The sequence below is a fragment of the Sus scrofa genome, chromosome 14 (genome assembly GCF_000003025.6).
Source record: "Sus scrofa isolate TJ Tabasco breed Duroc chromosome 14, Sscrofa11.1, whole genome shotgun sequence".
Taxonomy (NCBI): Eukaryota; Metazoa; Chordata; class Mammalia; order Artiodactyla; family Suidae; genus Sus; species Sus scrofa.
Window position 1 is genome coordinate 38,444,738 of NC_010456.5, and position 18,526 is coordinate 38,463,263.

General features: G+C 55.0%; 1 protein-coding gene across 1 annotated transcript; it reads left to right on the forward strand.

Moving 5' to 3' along the window:
• Nucleotides 2,044-11,723, forward strand: LHX5 (LIM homeobox 5). The gene is made up of 5 exons (XM_003132901.3): nucleotides 2,044-2,533; nucleotides 4,500-4,723; nucleotides 5,406-5,683; nucleotides 6,400-6,565; nucleotides 10,299-11,723. The coding sequence occupies exons 1-5, from the start codon at nucleotides 2,361-2,363 to the stop codon at nucleotides 10,664-10,666; spliced, it is 1,209 nt and encodes a 402-aa protein (XP_003132949.2). The 5' UTR covers nucleotides 2,044-2,360; the 3' UTR covers nucleotides 10,667-11,723.

The following is an 18,526-nucleotide window of genomic DNA, read 5'->3' on the forward strand; positions in this document are numbered from 1 at the left end:
CTTGTGGGTCAATGCACCACCCAGTGACCAGCACCTGTCAACTCTCTGTCCACAGCACAATCACTTCCTGTAGAGACCGAGGACTATGAGGACAAGAACTGGGGGGAGGGGGGAAGAGAAACAAGCATCTCAGTGGTTCCACCAACTGCCCCAATAACGGCATCCACAAATCCTGCCTCCCTTCAAGTCCACAAAGGCAAGCACTGCCAGAAGTACACACACAATCATACCCCTCCTCCCGCCCCCAAGAAAACTATAGGAGTCACATAAACAAAAAATACTGCAATTCATAGAAATACACTTGCAGACATACACACACACACAGCAAAACTGCCCTACAAACATGGTTCCACAAAATTCCACACTCACAAACACACCCAGCCCAGCTCAGTTACATACACATACACTCACTTGCACGCAAACACACAATTCAGATTTTTTTAAAGTCCACTTTCACATCAGTGTGAGCACACACCTATACAAATATTCTTACCTGCACACTCCCGCAAGTAAACCCTATCACAATCGTGTGGCTGCAAGTACGTAAACACAAATACACACTGATCAATAAAAATGGGAGCACATGGACTAATGTGCACAAACATTAGCAGAATTATCCACAGATATAAACACACAAAAAATACACATGCCAAAATGTATACATATGATTAATACCTGAGTAACTGTAAACAGAGGCAACAACATGATTCTCCAACAGCAGGTATATACTAACAAACCAGCAGATGCACCCAAATACACACACCACCAAGTCTTGGCGAACACACACACACACACTCCTCTGCCTCCCAGCCCTTGGGCCCATGACCTACAAACCCCATCAGCCCTCTTTCCTAGAGCAGGAAGGAAAAAACCCCACCTTGCCCACCCACCTCCCTAACTTAGAGCACCCGGGTCAGAGTTGCCGGGTTGGCCCCTTGAGATGGCCCTCTCCTTTCCCCACCAGATTCATACTCCCCCCTACACAGCCCTGGGACATCCCCCACACCCTCAGAGCCTCGAGAAAGGGCTCTTCCTGCCTCCTATGAAGGATCAAACTTGCACACACAACTCAGAAGCCTGGCCCTAGCAAACAGCGCCCACACCAACTCCAGCATCCCTCCTTGGCCTCACCACCTACTCACCGCAGCCGCCGACTGGCTGACCCAGGATCTAGAAAGTGCGGTCGAGGAAGGCAGAGACATGGTGAACGTCACTTCTTAGTTGGTTTCGGGAAGATTCGTGCGCCCTGGATCTCCCCCTCCCCACATCTTCCCGGAGCCCCCAAGGCCATCGAGTTCTGGCCTGAAACTCCAGTGATCTCGGACCCAGCCAGAGGACAAACCCTCAGCCTGAGCCTGGGCCTTCGCAAGGAGAAACACCCGAGATACCCAGGCATCGCGGGGCGGGGTTGGGGGGGGGTGCTTTCTTGTGCTCTCTCTCTCTTCATAAGAAAGGCCCGGCTGGGCCCCAGCCTAACGTATGACAAAAGACGCCGGGCCAACTCAGGGGAGCCCCCAGAACCTCACTGTCACAGCTCCAGGGCGCAGAGCCAAAGGGTGCTCGGATAAGAGAGTCAAAAACAGCAGGCTGGGCTGGAAAGGAGGCAGACGGCACGGCACGATGCCGGCCACGGGCAACTTCTGCAAGTTCCGAGGATGGAAAAGGGGATACGAGTCCCTCCCCTTCCACTAGGCCTTGGAACTTGGGCCCTCCAATATTTGTGAGGGAAGGGAAGAGAGATCCAGTTTTCAGATCGCGCAGCCCCCAGCCCCCAGCCCCAAACTGGAAGGTAAATACTTACTTAGTCTCCGAACCAGGTACAAGCTAATACTCAACAATACTGATGCCTTGTTTTTTTTGCTCTGTCCGGACCGCAACGCTGTAGCCAATTTAGATATGCTATAAATTTAAGAGGTTGCCATGGCCACCGCGCGCCCATTGGCCACCGGGCCCCCTACGTGCTGCGCCACGTCACCAAATCTGAATAAGGATGCGCGAATTAGGCGGCGGCCAGACAAAGATGAGGATCGGGACTGCTTGAAAGTGGGGGAAAGTGCCGGCGCCTCCGCCACCGGGGAAAGCCGCTCGGCAGCGCCGAGGCCAGCAGCCACCCAAGATACACTGGGGCGCGCGGCCCGGGGCATGAAGCCGTGAACGCCACCTCTCTCCACCCTACTCCGGGCAGCACAGCGCCAGGCCAGCGACCATCCAAGGACTTGACCGGCTGAGTCTTGGTTCGGACCGGACTCGCCCGGCGGCAGCCGAGAGAAGAGGCGGAGAGCAGCGGCGGGCCGGGGGGGCCCGAGGGCCGGGGGCCCAAAGGGAGGGCAAGGCGGCCCGAGCCGCCGGGGTGCGGGGCTATGATGGTGCACTGTGCCGGTTGCGAGCGGCCCATCCTCGACCGCTTTCTGCTGAACGTACTGGACCGCGCGTGGCACATCAAATGCGTTCAGTGCTGCGAGTGTAAGACCAACCTCTCGGAGAAGTGCTTCTCGCGCGAGGGCAAGCTCTACTGCAAAAATGACTTCTTCAGGTAAGAGGCCGCGCCGCCCTGCTGCCCGCGCGCGCGCTCCGTTGGGCGCCGGGGAAGGCGAGACCACGAAACCCGTCCCAGGCTCCTCAGCTTTGCCAGCTTCAATGGGGAGCCGGGGAGCCCACTGCTCTCCTCCTGTCCTCAGTACAGGAAAGACTTGCTTCCAGGCGGAGTGAGAACGCTACTTGGCTGCTTCTCTCTGGCTTTTCCAGGCAGGTTTGGAGCAGTGGTGGGGCAGGGGGAGGAAGCCTGACAAACTTGCTGCCCAGCTGTAGAGCCGAGGACACCCCAGGGTGGAAGCTTCCAGCCTGATTCTGAGAGAGGAAGGGTTTTTGCAAAGTTAGGGACAGCTGGGGGCTTCTCCTACCAGACAGAGTATGAGAGTCCAGAGGCTGGCCCCCTGGCAGGCGAGGACCCCAGAACCCTCCTGGACAAACAGAAACTTCCCAGCTCCATGGAAAGCTCAGCATGAAAGGGGTCTCCTCTGGTGATGGGGAGGGGATCTTCTGCTCCCCTGTGCCCCATCTCTTTAAACCTTTTCTCCCCTGTTGAAAGTACAAATGGAAATCAAAACTGGAATTGGACCTCCCCGGTCCAGTCTGGGTTGTGTCACCTCCCCTTGCTGCCCACAGGGACCCTCAGGCAGGTCAGAGCAGATTGCATCTCTGGGCCTCAGTTTCCCCAGCTAAGAAATGCTGGGGGTTGGCCTGGAAGGCTGTGGGCTTTGGGGCAGCTCAGCCCTGCCTGCTTCCCCGGGGCGCCCAGAGCCGGCTTTGTGAGTGCGAATTCTGGGTGCCGAGGAAAGGGGGGCGTGATTAACACCATGGAGAAAGGCCGCTCCTGGCCTCACAGGTAGGCACTGGGGAATCTGAATAGGAGGAAAACGTCATGTAAACTCCCCAGCCATGTAAACTCCCCAGCCCCAGAGGCCCCAGGCCCCTAATGTGGTCGTGCTTGCAAAGCACCTAATGATTTTTGATAAGGTGCATATGGCCAATTACACTGCCGGATAAGGCCAAAAGTGACTTATGGCTTCTAATGCCCTCACTACATCAATGTCACCCAAATTCTCCCAGTTTAGAGACATGGGTGTGAGTAGATGTGGGGTCCCAAAGTCCTGGATGTGGGCCCTCACCCTCCACCTCTACCTGCACCTCATCCCTCCCAGTGTGGATCTGCACCATCCATTTTGGGGAGGCCACCTTCTGCCAGCACTCAGGGAAGAAAGAAAAGGGTTTAGACGAGGAACACAGGAGAAGGGGCATTGGAGAGACCCCAATGTTCTGGCCATGCAGGTTTAGGATGATCTTCAGGTCACATTCTCCCAAGGCCTGCTTGGGCCTGAGATCTGGGAAGCTGGAGACTCAGTCCCTGCCCTCCAGAACCCATAGGCTCCTGACTCGCTCCAGTGAGACTGGAAAGTCTCCGGTGCTGGTGGTGCCGGGAATCAGTGGAAGGTTCCCTCCTTCCCGTTCAGCTCTTCTGCCCATGGCTACCACCTGCCAGCCTGGCTGATTGGCCCGACCTGACCCCAGTAAAAGATCAAGGAGGCAAAGTGGAGAAGTGGTCCAAACCCAGCCTGCCTGGCTTAAAAATACTTCACCGCCCCAAGCGTGGAGTTTGTCTGGAGCAGCCCAGGCAAGATCTGGTAGGGATATGGGGTGGGGGAGAGGTGCAACTTGGGGTGATCTGAGCCCTCTGCTTGGCTGAAGGCTGCACCCATTGCTGGAAGCCGGCAGAGTGCAAATACACCTGACCGAGACATGACAGTCCCCAGGCCAGGGAACAGCTCTGGGTATTTGTCGAACATCTTACACTCTGGGAGGAGAGGATTGGAATCTCATTTGACAGAGGTGGACATGGAGGCTTCTCCGAAGCTAAGACTGGGCAGGGCGGGAAGAGGTCAGGAGTTCGAGAGGATGGGACAGTGCACTGGCCGGGGTGACAGGCTGTGTTGCGTCCGCAGGCGCTTTGGCACTAAGTGTGCAGGCTGCGCTCAGGGCATCTCACCCAGCGACCTGGTGCGCAAGGCCCGAAGCAAAGTCTTCCACCTCAACTGCTTCACCTGCATGGTCTGCAACAAGCAGCTGTCCACGGGCGAGGAGCTCTATGTCATCGACGAGAACAAGTTTGTGTGCAAGGACGACTACCTGAGCTCATCCAGCCTCAAGGAGGGCAGCCTCAACTCAGGTAGGAGGCCCCGCCCTGCCCAGCCGGGTCAGGCACCCTCCTGTTCAGTCTAGCCCTACTTTGCCCCAGGAGTGCTTGTGGTCCCGGCTCAGAGCTCTCCGCTCCCTCAGGGTGGGTGAAGGCCCACCGAGGGGCTAGGGAAGACAGTCAGGGTTCGGAGCCAGCCTTTCAGGATGCCCACACTGTCCTCCTCCAGTCCAAGAGCCTTTTCAAATTTGCCCTCCTCTGCCCACTTGGAATCGCACAGTTGCCCCTTTCTTAGTCTTCTCAGCTCCTGGTAATTTTTAGCTGCACTGGGAAGCCGCTAATTGGGGTCTGGAGGAAGGAGCGGAGGGAGAGGAAGATCCCAGGCCCAGAGGGCACTGTACCCTCTTCCCATCCCCTCTCCTAGGAGGCCGGGCCCTCCAGAGATTCTTCCCACCCCCCGCCGCCCCCTTTCCCAAGCAATAGCTGAAAAGTGGTGAGAAGCTTGAGAAGGGCCCCTCCAAAGGCCCAGCCCCGCCTGGAGGGAGTGGGCGGGAGCCGGGCCCCTGGGGGGAGGGGCCGTTGCAGCGTTTGGGAGGAAGCCCCGCGCGGTTGGTGGTGGCCTGGGCCGGCAGGACCCGGCTACCCGATTGGAGAGGTCTCCAGGCCTCCGCTGACGCCCTGTCCCCTTCCCGCTCCGCCCGCCCCCCCCTCGCAGTGTCATCCTGTACGGACCGCAGTTTGTCCCCGGACCTCCAGGACCCACTCCAGGACGACCCCAAGGAGACGGACAACTCGACGTCGTCGGACAAGGAGACGGCCAACAACGAGAACGAGGAGCAGAATTCGGGCACGAAGCGGCGCGGCCCGCGCACCACCATCAAAGCCAAGCAGCTGGAGACGCTCAAGGCCGCCTTCGCCGCCACGCCCAAGCCCACGCGCCACATCCGCGAGCAGCTGGCTCAGGAGACTGGCCTCAACATGCGCGTCATCCAGGTGCGGTGAGGGCCGGGTGCGGTGCGGCCGACACCGGGTCACCTCTCCCCAGCCCCAATGCGTCCGCGAGCGGGGAAGCTCGGAGGCGCCTCCCACCCAGCCTCCTTGGCTAAGAGCGCGCCGAGTTCGGGTCTAGGGGCAGACGGTGCGCCCGAGGCGGGGCCAGCTGCTCGAACTCCTAGGCAAAAGACTGAGCCTAGCCCTGCTGTCTTCCTGGCGGTGTCACCCGGGGCGGGTCACTCCACCTCTTTGAATCCCACCCCCGCCCCTTTCAAGGAGGGTTTTAAGCCTCTCTGGAGTACAGGACATTTCCCTTCCTCCCATCCTTTGAGCAGAGAAAGAAGCGACGGACAGTTCACGTGCTCCCTCCCCGCGCGGATGCTCGGGCAGACAGACAGCCGGAGCCCGGCTGGGGAGTCGAGGGGAGCGAGATCAGAGCCGTGCCAGGCGGGAGGCCTTTATAAAGTCGTCAGGCCGAGGACGGGCCAAGAACCAGGAAGCCCAAGTCTTTATGAGTCGCCCCCACGGGTCCGCGAAATCCTTCACCCTTGGCTGGTTCGCCGAGGCCCCTCTCCACCCCTTCTGGCCTAATCCCACCCGGCCCCCGGCTCAGGGCAGTCTTCGTGCGAAGGAGGCGCTAGGACCCAGCGGGGGCGGTCCAGGCAGGGAAAGAAGGGCACCCGGAGAAGAGCTCACAGCCCCCTCCTCTGTCCCAGGTGTGGTTCCAGAACCGAAGGTCCAAAGAACGCCGGATGAAACAGCTGAGCGCACTGGGCGCCCGGAGACACGCCTTCTTCCGGAGTCCGAGGCGCATGCGTCCGCTGGGCGGCCGCTTGGACGAGTCTGAGATGTTGGGGTCCACTCCGTACACCTACTACGGAGGTAAGCACCCCCCCACCTTGGACGCGGAGTGCTACAGCTAGGTTTATATTCCTTGAGGTCGCAGGGCCGGATGCCTGGATCTCGGCTGCCCTGGGACCCCTCCCTCCCTTCTACCCGCGCAGGACGTGCACGATTATGAACACACCTTAACAAACGCGCACCAGCACAGGCGCACCAACCACAGATATCTCCTGGACATAAAATCAGACACATGGGTTCACTCACCCACATACAGTGGTACCCACAGTTAAACAGGAGACCAGCAGTGACACACTCACCCATGCAGGACACAGCATGGGTGAGTTCAGAGTCCATGAGGACACACATCTAGACACACAATCACACACAGCCAGCAGAGGTATACCCCACCCTCTAGATACACTGACAGATATGATGACACTCAGGCATCACTGCCAAGTCAGGCACTCCCATGCATCCCGTCCCAACCTGACACCCAGCCTTCTGCTGCCCTTGCCCACAGCCTGGCTTATCTGGCACCGGCAGGAAAGCAGGCACTGGAGAGCAGCACCAGAAGTCCAGATGGAGGGGTCAGGATTTATCTGGGGTTACCCCTTGTTATCTTTTAGTCAGCATCTCCTGTTCTGCATCTGGCCCTGTTAGCCCCATTGATGCCGGCAGTTGCTCTTGACTAGAACTCCTGCCCACCCTCCAGCTCCAAGCACAGAGGGTTCATCAGGGCTGAGGTGGCAAGGATTGAGCCAACCCAGTTATCCACTCTTTGGCTTTGGGGCTGCAGGGGGCCAGGAGCCCACTTTGCAGGGAGGAATTCCACGGTTGGTGTTATGAGGCTCAAGCCTGGGTGAACTCTCCGCGTGGTCACCCCTTCCCTTCCTCCCTCTCTCCTCTCTCATCCCTTCTCCCCACCCTGTTAATCTCAATGTTACTCAGCTGCCTCTCCAGACTCCTCCACCTCGGGTTTGTTTGTTTGTTTTGAGTTGTAGTTGTTCTGGGGCACTGCTACAGTGACTCCACGTCCTGCACAATCCAGACTTGTGGGCTCAAGGAAGGCACCTTTCCCTTCTATTCTTGAGCCTCTGAATTTGGGGAGCCCTCTCTGAGAGGGCTCTGTGCTCCAAACGGGTCAGTGCCACACGGCCTGGGAGAGGGGAACAGGGGTGAGGAACCTAGTTGGGGAAGAGGCAGCTTCTCTTAGAAAAGCAGACCCAGAAAGGAAAAATAAGAGAACCCTACAACCAGCTTTGGTACATCCCCAGGCCTGGGAGTTTAGATTTTCAGTCTGGCCCAGGCTCCAGGAAATTGTGGATGAAATGCTTTGAGGTGCTTTGGGGGGAGACTGAGATGGCCAGGCACAGGTTAGGGGGCTGCAGACGTCCAGAGCAGCTCTGGATGGTGGACCTCTCCTAGGGTCTCCACTCACCTACTCTGTCCACCTGTCTTTGCCTCCTGCACGAAATCTCTGCCCTGCGCAGAGGTTGGTGGGGCGGTACCAGTCGGAAAATTTTCCCCGCCTGGGTAATTAACCAAGGTTTCCCCCAGGACCAGTGTGCCCCCACCCATCCCGCTGCCTCCTCTACCCACATGTCTGATGGATGGGGTGGGGGCCGGGACATGCAGGCCCCTCTTTCCCCGGAATGGGGGGACGGGACCCCCCAGCCCCAGCGAGGCAGCCCCGCCTAATCCTCGCTGGGAGATCCGGCGGCGGCGGCCGGCAGCGGACGAGAAAGGGGCCGGGCGGCGGGGCCGGCGGCTCCCCGTGGGAGCGCGGACAAAGCCCCAGCTGCGGCTTTTGTGCCCTTTTCAGACGGCGTTTGTTCCAATTACCTCCGGCCCGGCCGCCATATGGGCGGAGGCGGCGCGCTCCGCGCGGGGGCCGAGGCTCTTGCTGGCTAGCCGGCTCGCTACGGGCCGTGGCCGTCCCCATCGCCGTCCCTTAGGGGCCCCAAATTCGCCGCTTCCAACCTTTCCTTCACTTAAGGGGAGAATGGAATGAGCGTTTTTGGTTTTGGGTTTTTTTTTGTTTTTTTGTTTTGTTTTGTTTTTAAGTAACTGGCGGCCGTTTTAGCTGTTGCCTAAACCGTCTCCAAGCCCGCATCCCGACACCTTCATTTGGATGAATGTCAGGGAGGGTTTGGAGAAGGAAGCCGGGCAGCAGGGGACGTCCAGAACTCTCCTGGTGACAGACCCCAACACCAAGCAGGGGCGGTGGGTTTGCAGAGAAGACCCTGGCTTTGGGGCGCGCTGGTTTTCCCGCCGTACAAAGCGGGTTATTGTCAGGGGTGTGGGCGCCACGGTGCTCCTTTCTTGGGGTTCCACACCCGAATCCTTCAGGGGCCCACTTGCCGGGAGAGAGGCTGTTCCGAAGGACTTAGAGAAGGGGGTTCTAGGAGGAAGTCACAAGGTTGATGGAGAAGCAGTTTGTTGAGAATGGGCAGGCGTCTAATCTGGAGCCCCTGTGCTTCCTGAATTTGTGGACAGAATTCGCATTCGTGCACTTTTCTGGAGAGTGAACCCATAACTACTATTAGATTATCAAAAGGGATCAATTATCAAAAGGCCTAAAAGCTCCAAATCCTTGGGTCCTAGCAAACCCATACCGGGTGAGCCCTGGAGGGTTGAGCTCTTAAACCGGGGCGTATGGAACTCTAGAGGTGGCCGGGGAGTGCTCAAACCCTATTCTGCCCCTCCCAAGTCTCTGAGGCTCAGCTTTCTCTGCTGCAGGCCAGGTGAGGCCGGTGCAAGCAGCGGAAACCCTACATTCACCAGGTCGGACGCGGGGCAAAGGACCGCGCCAGGTCGGCAGGGCGGAGAGGGCAGAGAGGGCGCCAAGGCCGCCTTGCGCCCTCCGCGCCCAGGTTTCTGCAGCCGGGGCCCAACTCGCCAGCCCCTCGGTCCCCGCTTCTCTTCGGCGGGGTCACTGCCTAGTCTCAACCATTTCGCGCTCTCTGGTCTCCGTTCGCCCTTGCATCCCTGCCTTGCTCCTCTCCCCTGCCTCTCCGTCCCCGCGTCTCTCTGGCTCATCTCTCGGGTCTCTGGGCGCCTCTGTCTCTCCCGACCTTCCGGATTCTGGGTCTCTCGCCGCGTTTTTCCTGTGCCTCTAACCGAACAGCCGTCTCATCTCTTTCTCTTTGCGTGTCCTAGACTATCCATGCCTCAACAGACCGCGGATCTCCCCGGGTCGTCTCAGCCGTGGGTTCGGCCACCCTGAGCCCGGGGGGGGGGGGGGATCCCTGCTGTACCCCCTCTCCGCTCTCCTTCCACCCCGTCCCCTGACGATCTCTCCCTATCTGGTAGTCCGAGTGTCTCTCGGTCTCTGTGTATCTCACCAACTCTAAGACACGGGAGTGGAATCGTCGCGGTCTCTGTGCCTCCCCGCCACCGCTGTCACCTCTCCGTCTCTGGGTCAGGGAGCCTGTGTCTTTGAAGTCTCTCGGGCTGTGTGTCCCTCCTCGTCCCTGAGTGGCTCGCCTTTCGGTCTCTCTCGTTGTCTGTACCCCCGAAAGAGCGCCAGATCTGGTCGTCCGCCCCCCGCCCCGGCCTCCCTCCGCCGTGGTGTCCGCGAGTCTCCCTCCGCCCTCGAGTCAGTGTCGCGCTGTCTCACATTAACGTCCCTGCCCGCTGGCCCCATTCGCGTCCGCACGTCTCTGGCCTCCGTCTCCCCGGGTCCGCCACCCCCCACCCCGGGTCCCTTGAGTCCCTGAGCGACCTCGCCATCTCTCACCTCTCCCCTCTCCTGCCCCGTCCCCTCCCGCAGACTACCAGGGCGACTACTACGCGCCGGGAGGCAACTACGACTTCTTCGCCCACGGTCCGCCGTCGCAGGCGCAGTCCCCGGCCGACTCGAGCTTCCTGGCCGCCTCGGGGCCCGGCTCGACGCCGCTGGGCGCGCTGGAGCCGCCACTCGCCGGCCCGCACGCCGCCGATAACCCCAGGTTCACCGACATGATCTCGCACCCGGACACGCCGAGCCCCGAGCCTGGCCTGCCGGGCGCGCTGCATCCCATGCCCGGCGAGGTGTTCAGCAGCGGCCCTAGCCCACCCTTCCCCATGAGCGGCACTGGCGGCTACAGCGGACCCCTGTCGCACCCCAACCCCGAGCTCAACGAGGCCGCCGTGTGGTAAGGCCGCCCGGCCGGGCCACCCCCCGAGCCCCGCTCTGGGGGCCCTCGCCCGGCCGGCCCCCGACCCCGGACGCAGCCTCCCGAAACCAAAACGCCCGACGCGGATGAGGCGCAGGGCGCCCTCGGGGGCTCACTCTTGGGTCCGCACTCAACCCGCAGCTGCACCTCGGCTGGTCGCGGAGGGGGACCGCCCCCCATCTCCATCCACCCCACGAGCTCTCCGGGACCCCGGCTGCCAGCGCTCAGTTTCTTGAGCGAGCAATTTCTTGGGACCAAAGTGAATACTCCGGAGGGTCAAGAGATTTCCAGCACGCTCTAGCCTTCCTCCGACCCCCCAACCCACCCACCACCTCTGTGGACCAAGACAGGGTTGAGGCTAAGGGACGGAGGCGGTTTATTCTCCCCCGGCTCTGCAATCCGAGTGGCATTTTGTAATCTTATTTCTCACTCTGCTTTCCTGTCTTTAAAATAAAATAAAATGAGAGCGATTGAAGGGAAAGAGAGGAAAGGGGAGAAAATGAGTTAGAGAGAAGATGGAAAGAGTGCCAGAGAGAGAGAGAGAGATGAAGAGAGTGAGAAACACGCTTGGATGGGGGTGTCACTAGGAAGACAGAGCCACCTGCGCGTTGGCGCCCCCTGGTGACCAATCTCGAGATCAAGGTCAGCTTTTCTAGGAAGGGGGCCTGTCCTGACGTTGTCAGCCCAGGGCCAGACCCCCACCTTTTCCTTCCTCTAACATTTATTTTGAAGCCGGGGGTCCAGGCCAGACGGAAACACTCGCCCACCCTGCTCTCCCCCTGGGCTAGGCGCCAAGATATCTAGGCTCTGGCCCACAGACCACCCTCCGTGCCCGGGGCCTGGAAGCTGGGCGGTCAGGATGTACAGTATTATACTTTTTTGGAAGTTGAACGCTTCTAGTTTCCTTATTTTGTATAAAGAAGAAACAAATAAAGTATGTTTTTGTGTTTACTGTTTATTTATTGTACTCTAGTTATCTGGGGCTGGACATTTTTATATTTTTAAGAGGAGGGTGGGCAGAATGAGGGAGGGGAGGCAGAAAGAGGTTTACCTAAAAAAATAAAAAACAAAAAAAAACACAAAAAAATCAACTTTTTTAAAAAGAAAAATTAATAAAAAAATTCTTTTTTCCCTCCATGCTGTGTGGTTTTCTTTCTTTTCTTTTCTTTTCTTTTTTTTTTCCACCCTGTCTTCAGTCGCTCAGAGTGAATGAAACTATTCTTTTTGCTGGTTCTTGTTTCTGACATAACATAAACTTAATAGGTGCAAAAACCTTTCCTCATCCAGCAGGGGGGTTCTTTTGGCAATTCCCAGGAAAGGAAGTTTCTTGCCTTTTTTTTTTTTTTTTTTTTTTTGACAGCTACTTTGCCCTTGGCACAATATCTCCATGTGCTTATGCAACACCCCAATCTAACACAAGCCCACCGGGCACATAGTAGGCCTTCAGAATAATTGATGGATGAATGGATGCCAAGGTGTTTGTCCCCCGGGGAAGAATTCTAGCTTCACTCCTAATTATGCATGCTCGCATGTAATTCTAGGTGGCCAAAACAAAAACAAACAAACAAACAAAAGACAGGCTAGTAGGCAGGTGCTAGTTTTCTGCAAGGCTATTTTAGGACAGAAGTAGCCCCGGGGTAAGCACCTTTGTTTGCCCTGCAATTCTTATGCAGTACATGCCTGGGTGGTTAGGTAAACCTGCCCGGAGAAGGAGCGCTCAGTAAGATTTAAAGGACCGGAGGCCACTCCCCAAAAACAAGTCCCTCCCTCCCTCTCTCAGCCTCAGTTTCCCTACTTTTAAAAGTGGGGATTGGAGGGCACTCTTCCTAGTCCTTCACACCCTTTCAAAAAAGAGATGGAACAGGCACATGCTTTTGGATGACTTCCCCCCCCCTCCCCAGCTTAGGGTGGGGGGAGCAGCAGCAGGAAAGGGAGAGGGACCTGGGAGGTGGTAGGGAGTGAACCACCACAGAATGGGGCGCAGGCTATGCCCCCAACACATCCACCCTTCTTTCACGTGGATATCACAAGGATAGTGTGAGTGGCATGGTTTTTCCTTTTCTTTCCTTATAGGACATTTGTCTTGTTTGTTTTGTTTTTTGGCTGCTTCTGCATGCACAAGTTCCTGACCCAGGGATTGAACCTGAGCCACAGCAGTGACAATGCTGAATCCTTAACCACTAGGTCCCCAGGGAACTCCCAGAGCCTCTGACTTTATCAGACAAATGCTACTTGCTCATTGTGGGAAATCCAGAAATTTCAAATAGACAAAAGGGAAAGAAAAGGGAATCACCCCGAATCTCAAGTAAAGTAGCTGAGGCATTTCATTGCAGATCTTTTTTCCCTTTTCATTGTGAGAGTCAAGATGGTACCCACATCGACACGGAGAGGAGACTTGCCCTTGGCCTGCTCCCAACTTGAGTCCGGGAGAACCAGGAGTGGGAGAGCCCCACGCTTGTGTCAGGAGATACTTTAATAACCCTGGGGTGGCTCCGTTGAGATCTCAGAGGGTAGCTCCAGAAACCAGATTCCAGAAGGGATGTGATCTCTGGGGTCATGATCAAGACTCAAGGCTAATTCCTTACAGGCTCTTCCTCTGAGTTTCGGTGAGTAAGTAGGGTTGGGAGCAGAGGTCTCCTAGGAGTAGGATGGGGACAGGACAGAACAAAGGCCTTGGGGTCTGGGACATTATCTGGCTGGTCACAGCATCACTTCTATGAGCCCTGGTTTGCTCCACTGTGAAATGGGCTCACAATGCCATTTCGTCCACATTGGAGAGATGCAATGGTACCATGGCCAAAGTTCAGGAAATCTAGGTCTTGGTTCAGTCCTAGCCTCCATCCTCTACAAGGTGCGTGCACACACACCCACCCACCCACCCATCCTTCGTGGAAGGATGACAAGGGGAGAGAGGGAGATCATTGTCAAAATCAGCTAAAATCTGCCTCCACCCACATGAGCTCATTTCAACTCCCCAAGTGCCTGCTGGGCCCAGGGCCTCTGGAAGGAGAAATCCCACCTCCACCCCACCCTGTGGCAGTGACCCTGCCAATGTCACAGTCATGGTCTTCAGCGCACTTAGTTAGGGAGGCACTTCCTGAGGAAGACTGTGTGGAGAAGGGAGAGAGTTGGGAAGGGACATTTGTCCCTAGATGCCCACAATCATTTTCTCCAAGTGTGATCAGAGGAGGATGCTTGCTAAAAACATATATCCCTGGGCCCCCAGGGCCCATGGCTAGAAGTGTTCTCTGGCACGGTGCCCAAGATGCTTCATGTTTGTCATTGCTTCTGATAGCTCCCAAACTTGCAAGACCTGTGCCCAACCACACCTCAGTCTAATCTGATCCTCACAATGCCCCTTCAGGATAAGCTCTGTTATCCCCATTTTATAAATGAGGAGACTGAGGCCCAAGAATTAAAGTGAGCTGCCCCGGGGTTACACAGCCATGGAGTAGCACAGCCAACATTTGAATCAAGAAATTCTGCTTGCTGGAGTTCCCATTGTGGTTCAGCAGGTTACGAATGTGACTAGAACCCCCGGTCTCACTCAGTGGGTTAAGGATCTGGTGTTGCCATGAGCTGCATCTTGGGTCCTGAGTTGCATCAGCTGGGCCATCAGCTTCAGCTCCAATTCGACCCCTAGCCTGGGAATTTCCATAACCCACAAGAATGGCCCTAAAAAGAAAAAAAAAACTTCTGCTTGTCGAGCCCCCATTGTCCCTGGACCCAGGACAGAGCCTGGCACAGGTGAGACCTCATTCTGTGTCTAGCAACTACATGAATGAATGAATGAATGAATGTATGAAATGAACAAGTTCTAGCTGCCATAAAAAGAGATTCAAGAAAGACTCTAATGAATGCTAATTCTTTTTTTTTTTTTTTTTGTCTTTTCCAGGGCCGCATCCATGGCATATGGAGGTTCCCAGGCTAGGGGTCTAATCGGAGCTGTAGCAGATCAAACCCGCAACCTCATGGTTCCTAGTCAGATTCGTTAACCACTGCGCCAGAAAGGGAACTCCAATGAATGCTAATTCTTACTGGAGCAACCTCACCTGATTTGGTTTAAAACCCCTTCCAGGGTTAAATAAAACCTGCCAGAAGCGCAAAGGGCACCATGGAAATTGCCAAGGTCAAAAGACAGAGGACTCCCGGCTTCTCCAGCTTTGCCCTTGTTTCTTTCTCTCTCCCTCCCTTTCTCGTCCCCTTCCTCCTGCATTAATGTATCTGTTCATCTCCTCTATCTCTCAATCGCCTGTATTTATTATCATTTTAAAATAAAAGATCTCTGAGAGAGGGAAAAAAAATACTCTGAGCTGTGCAGGTAAAGAGGTTAACCAGCCCCTGGCTGTGCCCTCCAGCTCTGGGTAAAGGCAGACATCCCCTCTCTCGCTGCCTCTAGGCTGTAATTCTGGCGAACCCTGGAGGGTGAAACCCCACGTATTCCAGCCCCTGGCACGCATGCTCCCCCCACCCCCCACCTCTGTCCTCCTGCCCTGAAAAGAACACCCCACAGAGCCCGTGCACAAGATCTGACCCACGGTGCTTAGGACTAATATTTAAAATGCAGAATGGCTGTGGAGGGCTCCCGCTCCCAAGCCTTGTCGTGCAGTAAAAAGATATAAACAGAATAAATTACCTCTCCAGCTCGGATTATGAGAATACCCATCCCCTGACCGGAATTTTAAGTCCTGCCTCCCTCGTAGCACCGCACACGGCTGATTTATGGAAACCCGAGCACTTCTCTGCATATTTCTTCTGTTCAGCCAAGTGACCGAGTTTACCCTTCCTATGCCATTAGCGTTATTAACACCTGGGCAACCGATCATTGCAAATGGGCCATTTCTGTGATGAACGGAAACCTCTCCTGCTGCTTCTCCAGGGCCTAGCTGCCTCTGGTCTCTGCCTTCATTTTGTGCCAGGGCCCCGGACCATCCCTGGCACCTGTTCATGAGCTCCTGGGGGCTTTGGGAGGAAACCTTTCGCCCTAGCAGGTGTCCAGTGGCTTTCTGGCAAGCACACAGAAAGTGAAAACTCCACACTATTTTTACACCTCAGAGAATGTTCCAGATGGAGGGCAATGCCACCAAGGATGAGGGAAAGAAACTTAGGTTCAGAGGATGTCCCTTGTGGCACAACAGGTTAAGGATTTGGCATGGTCACTGCAGGGGCTCAGATTGCTGCTGTGGCGAGGGTTCGATCCCTGGCCTAGGAATTTCCACACCCTGTGGTTGCAGCAAAAGAAAGAAAGAGAGAGAAAAAAGGAAAAAAAACTGAGGTTCAGAGATGGCAAGAGACCAACCTCAGAGTTGGGATCTGAATCTTCTAGGCACCGGCTATTTTTTGTCTTTTTAAGGCTGCACCTGCAGCATGTGGAGGTTCCCAGGCTAGGGGTCTAATCGTAGCTATAGCTGCTAGCCCACGCCACAGCCACAGCAACACCAGATCGGAGCCACGTCTGCGACCTACACCACAGCTCATGGCAATGCCAGATCCCTAACCCACTGAGCAAGGCCAGGGATCGAACCTGTGACCTCATGGATACTAGTCAGATTTGTTTCCCCTGAGCCATCATGGGAACTCCTGAATCTTCTAGACCCTTGATATTCCAACTGTGGACCAGCAGCAGCATCACCTGGAAGCTGGATAGAAGTACAGAATCTCAGGCTCCAGCCCAGAAATTCAGAACCAGAGAGTGTGCACCCCCCAGAAAATGGGTTGCACATTTGGTTTCTACAACATTAGCTTAGCAACACCCCTATATTCTCAATGATCCCCTTTTCACTGGAGGAAACCCTTATGGTATAAATTCTCTTTGCTCAGAAGCAGCAGGAACTCCACTCCCATGGTCAAACCAAGTGACATGAAAGCAGCTGGCCAAACCAGTGTCACCCATCTGGGCACCCACAGCACTCCATCCACTTCCTCCTCAACCCACATCGTGTCTGTGTCCCCATCCCCAAGCTTGAGCAACCTGAGACCAGAGACTGTGTGACTTGACTGGGGACACTCAACCTCTCTGAGTCTCAGCTGTGCCACCTATAAAAAGGGCACAATAAGATCTAACTTCGAGAGTCATTGCAAGGGTTAAATAAGACTTCATATGTCATAGTCTAAGCCCAGTGCCTGGCACAGAGCAGGTCACTGAGTAAATAAACACTGAATGAAATAACAATAATACGGAAATGAGAACAATGGCCATTTATTGGATGTTGTAGCTATTGTCGTTATCCTGTTTTCTTCTTTGGAGAGGTGCTTCAAATATTTCCTAAGACAAGGACTCACTTCACAGCCAGTTGGGAGAGATGCAATTTATTACTTTCCAGAATATACTTAAAGATACCAACGTTGTCTAATGGAAAATTATAGGGCCTATGAAGATGAGAACGGATCTGCCGTATAGTAAGAGATCAAAGCCGGATGAAGGATAATTAGGCAATCTGTTTAAAAGAAATGCATCCCCCCCCCAAAAAAAAAAAAAGCATCACCAAAGGATGAAAAGAGAAAATGTGCACTGTCCTACCTGGAATAGTATTCAGCCATAAAAAGGAATGAAGTCATGGTACATATTAAGATGTAGGTGAACCTTGAAAATGTGATGATAAATGAAGGAAGACATTCCTGAAACCCCACATAGTGTCTGTTTCTCTTTTTTTAAATTGCTGCACCCACTGTGTATGGAAGTTCCTGGGCCAGGGACTGAATCTGAGCCATAGCTTCGACCTATACAACAGCTGGACAATGCCAGATCCTTTAACTCAAAGCACTGTGCTGGGGGTCGAACCTGTGCCTCCACAGTGATATGAGCTGCTGCAGTAAGAATCTGAACCCACTGAATCACAGTAGGAACTCCCATGTCTGATTCTTTCTATATGAAATGTCCAGAATAAGTAAATCCATAGAGACAGAAAGCAGATTGGTGATGGCCAGGGCTTATGGGGAGGGATTATTAATGGGTACAGACTGTCCTTTTGGGGTAACAAAAATGCCCTGGAACTGGTCAGAGGAGATGGTTGCACAACCTCGTGAGTGTATTTTTTTTTTTCTTCCGCTTTTTAGGGCCACACTCGCGGCATATGGAGATTCCCAGGCTAGGGGTCGAATCAGAGCTGTAGCTGCCAGCCTACACCACAGCCACAGCAACTCAGGATCTGAGCTGCCTGTGCGACCTACACCACAGCTCACGGCAATGCTGGATCCTTAACACACTGAGCAAGGCCAGGGATCAAACCTGCAACCTCACGGTTCCTAGTTGGATTCATTTCCACCGTGCCACAATGGGAACTCCCCTTGTGAGTGTATTAAATGCCCCTGAATGGTTCACTTTAAAAAGATTAATTTTATGTTCTATTTCATCTCATCTTAAAAGTATGGGGGGAAAAAGAAATGCAATTGTATTATATTCAGGGACTTACAGGACACCCAAACTTCACTAAAAAATTGGCGTTCGTGCTGTGGAACTGAGGTGAACCAGGTTTGATCCCTAGCCGCTTGCAGTGGGTTAAGGATCCGGTGTTGCCGCAGCTGTGGTATAGGTTGCAGCTGCGGCTCAGATTCCATCCCTGGCTAGGGAACTTGCATACGCCGCCTCAGGTGCAACTGGAAGGAAAAATAAAATGAGAAAGAAATCCTGGTGCCTAAAGGAGAGACTTGGCAACCTATGCTAATACCTGCTGCAGGCGCTCAGGCCACAGGTTCTTCTCACTGGCAGAAATTGCTAGAGAGCTTGCCTCAGATACATTTTGGGGTCCCTGAGATCAAAATCAGCATCACCGTGCAATGCCACCAGGGTGTTTTTTAACCAACAGTGCGGGACATGGGACATGGAACCCAGCTTTGTCACAGG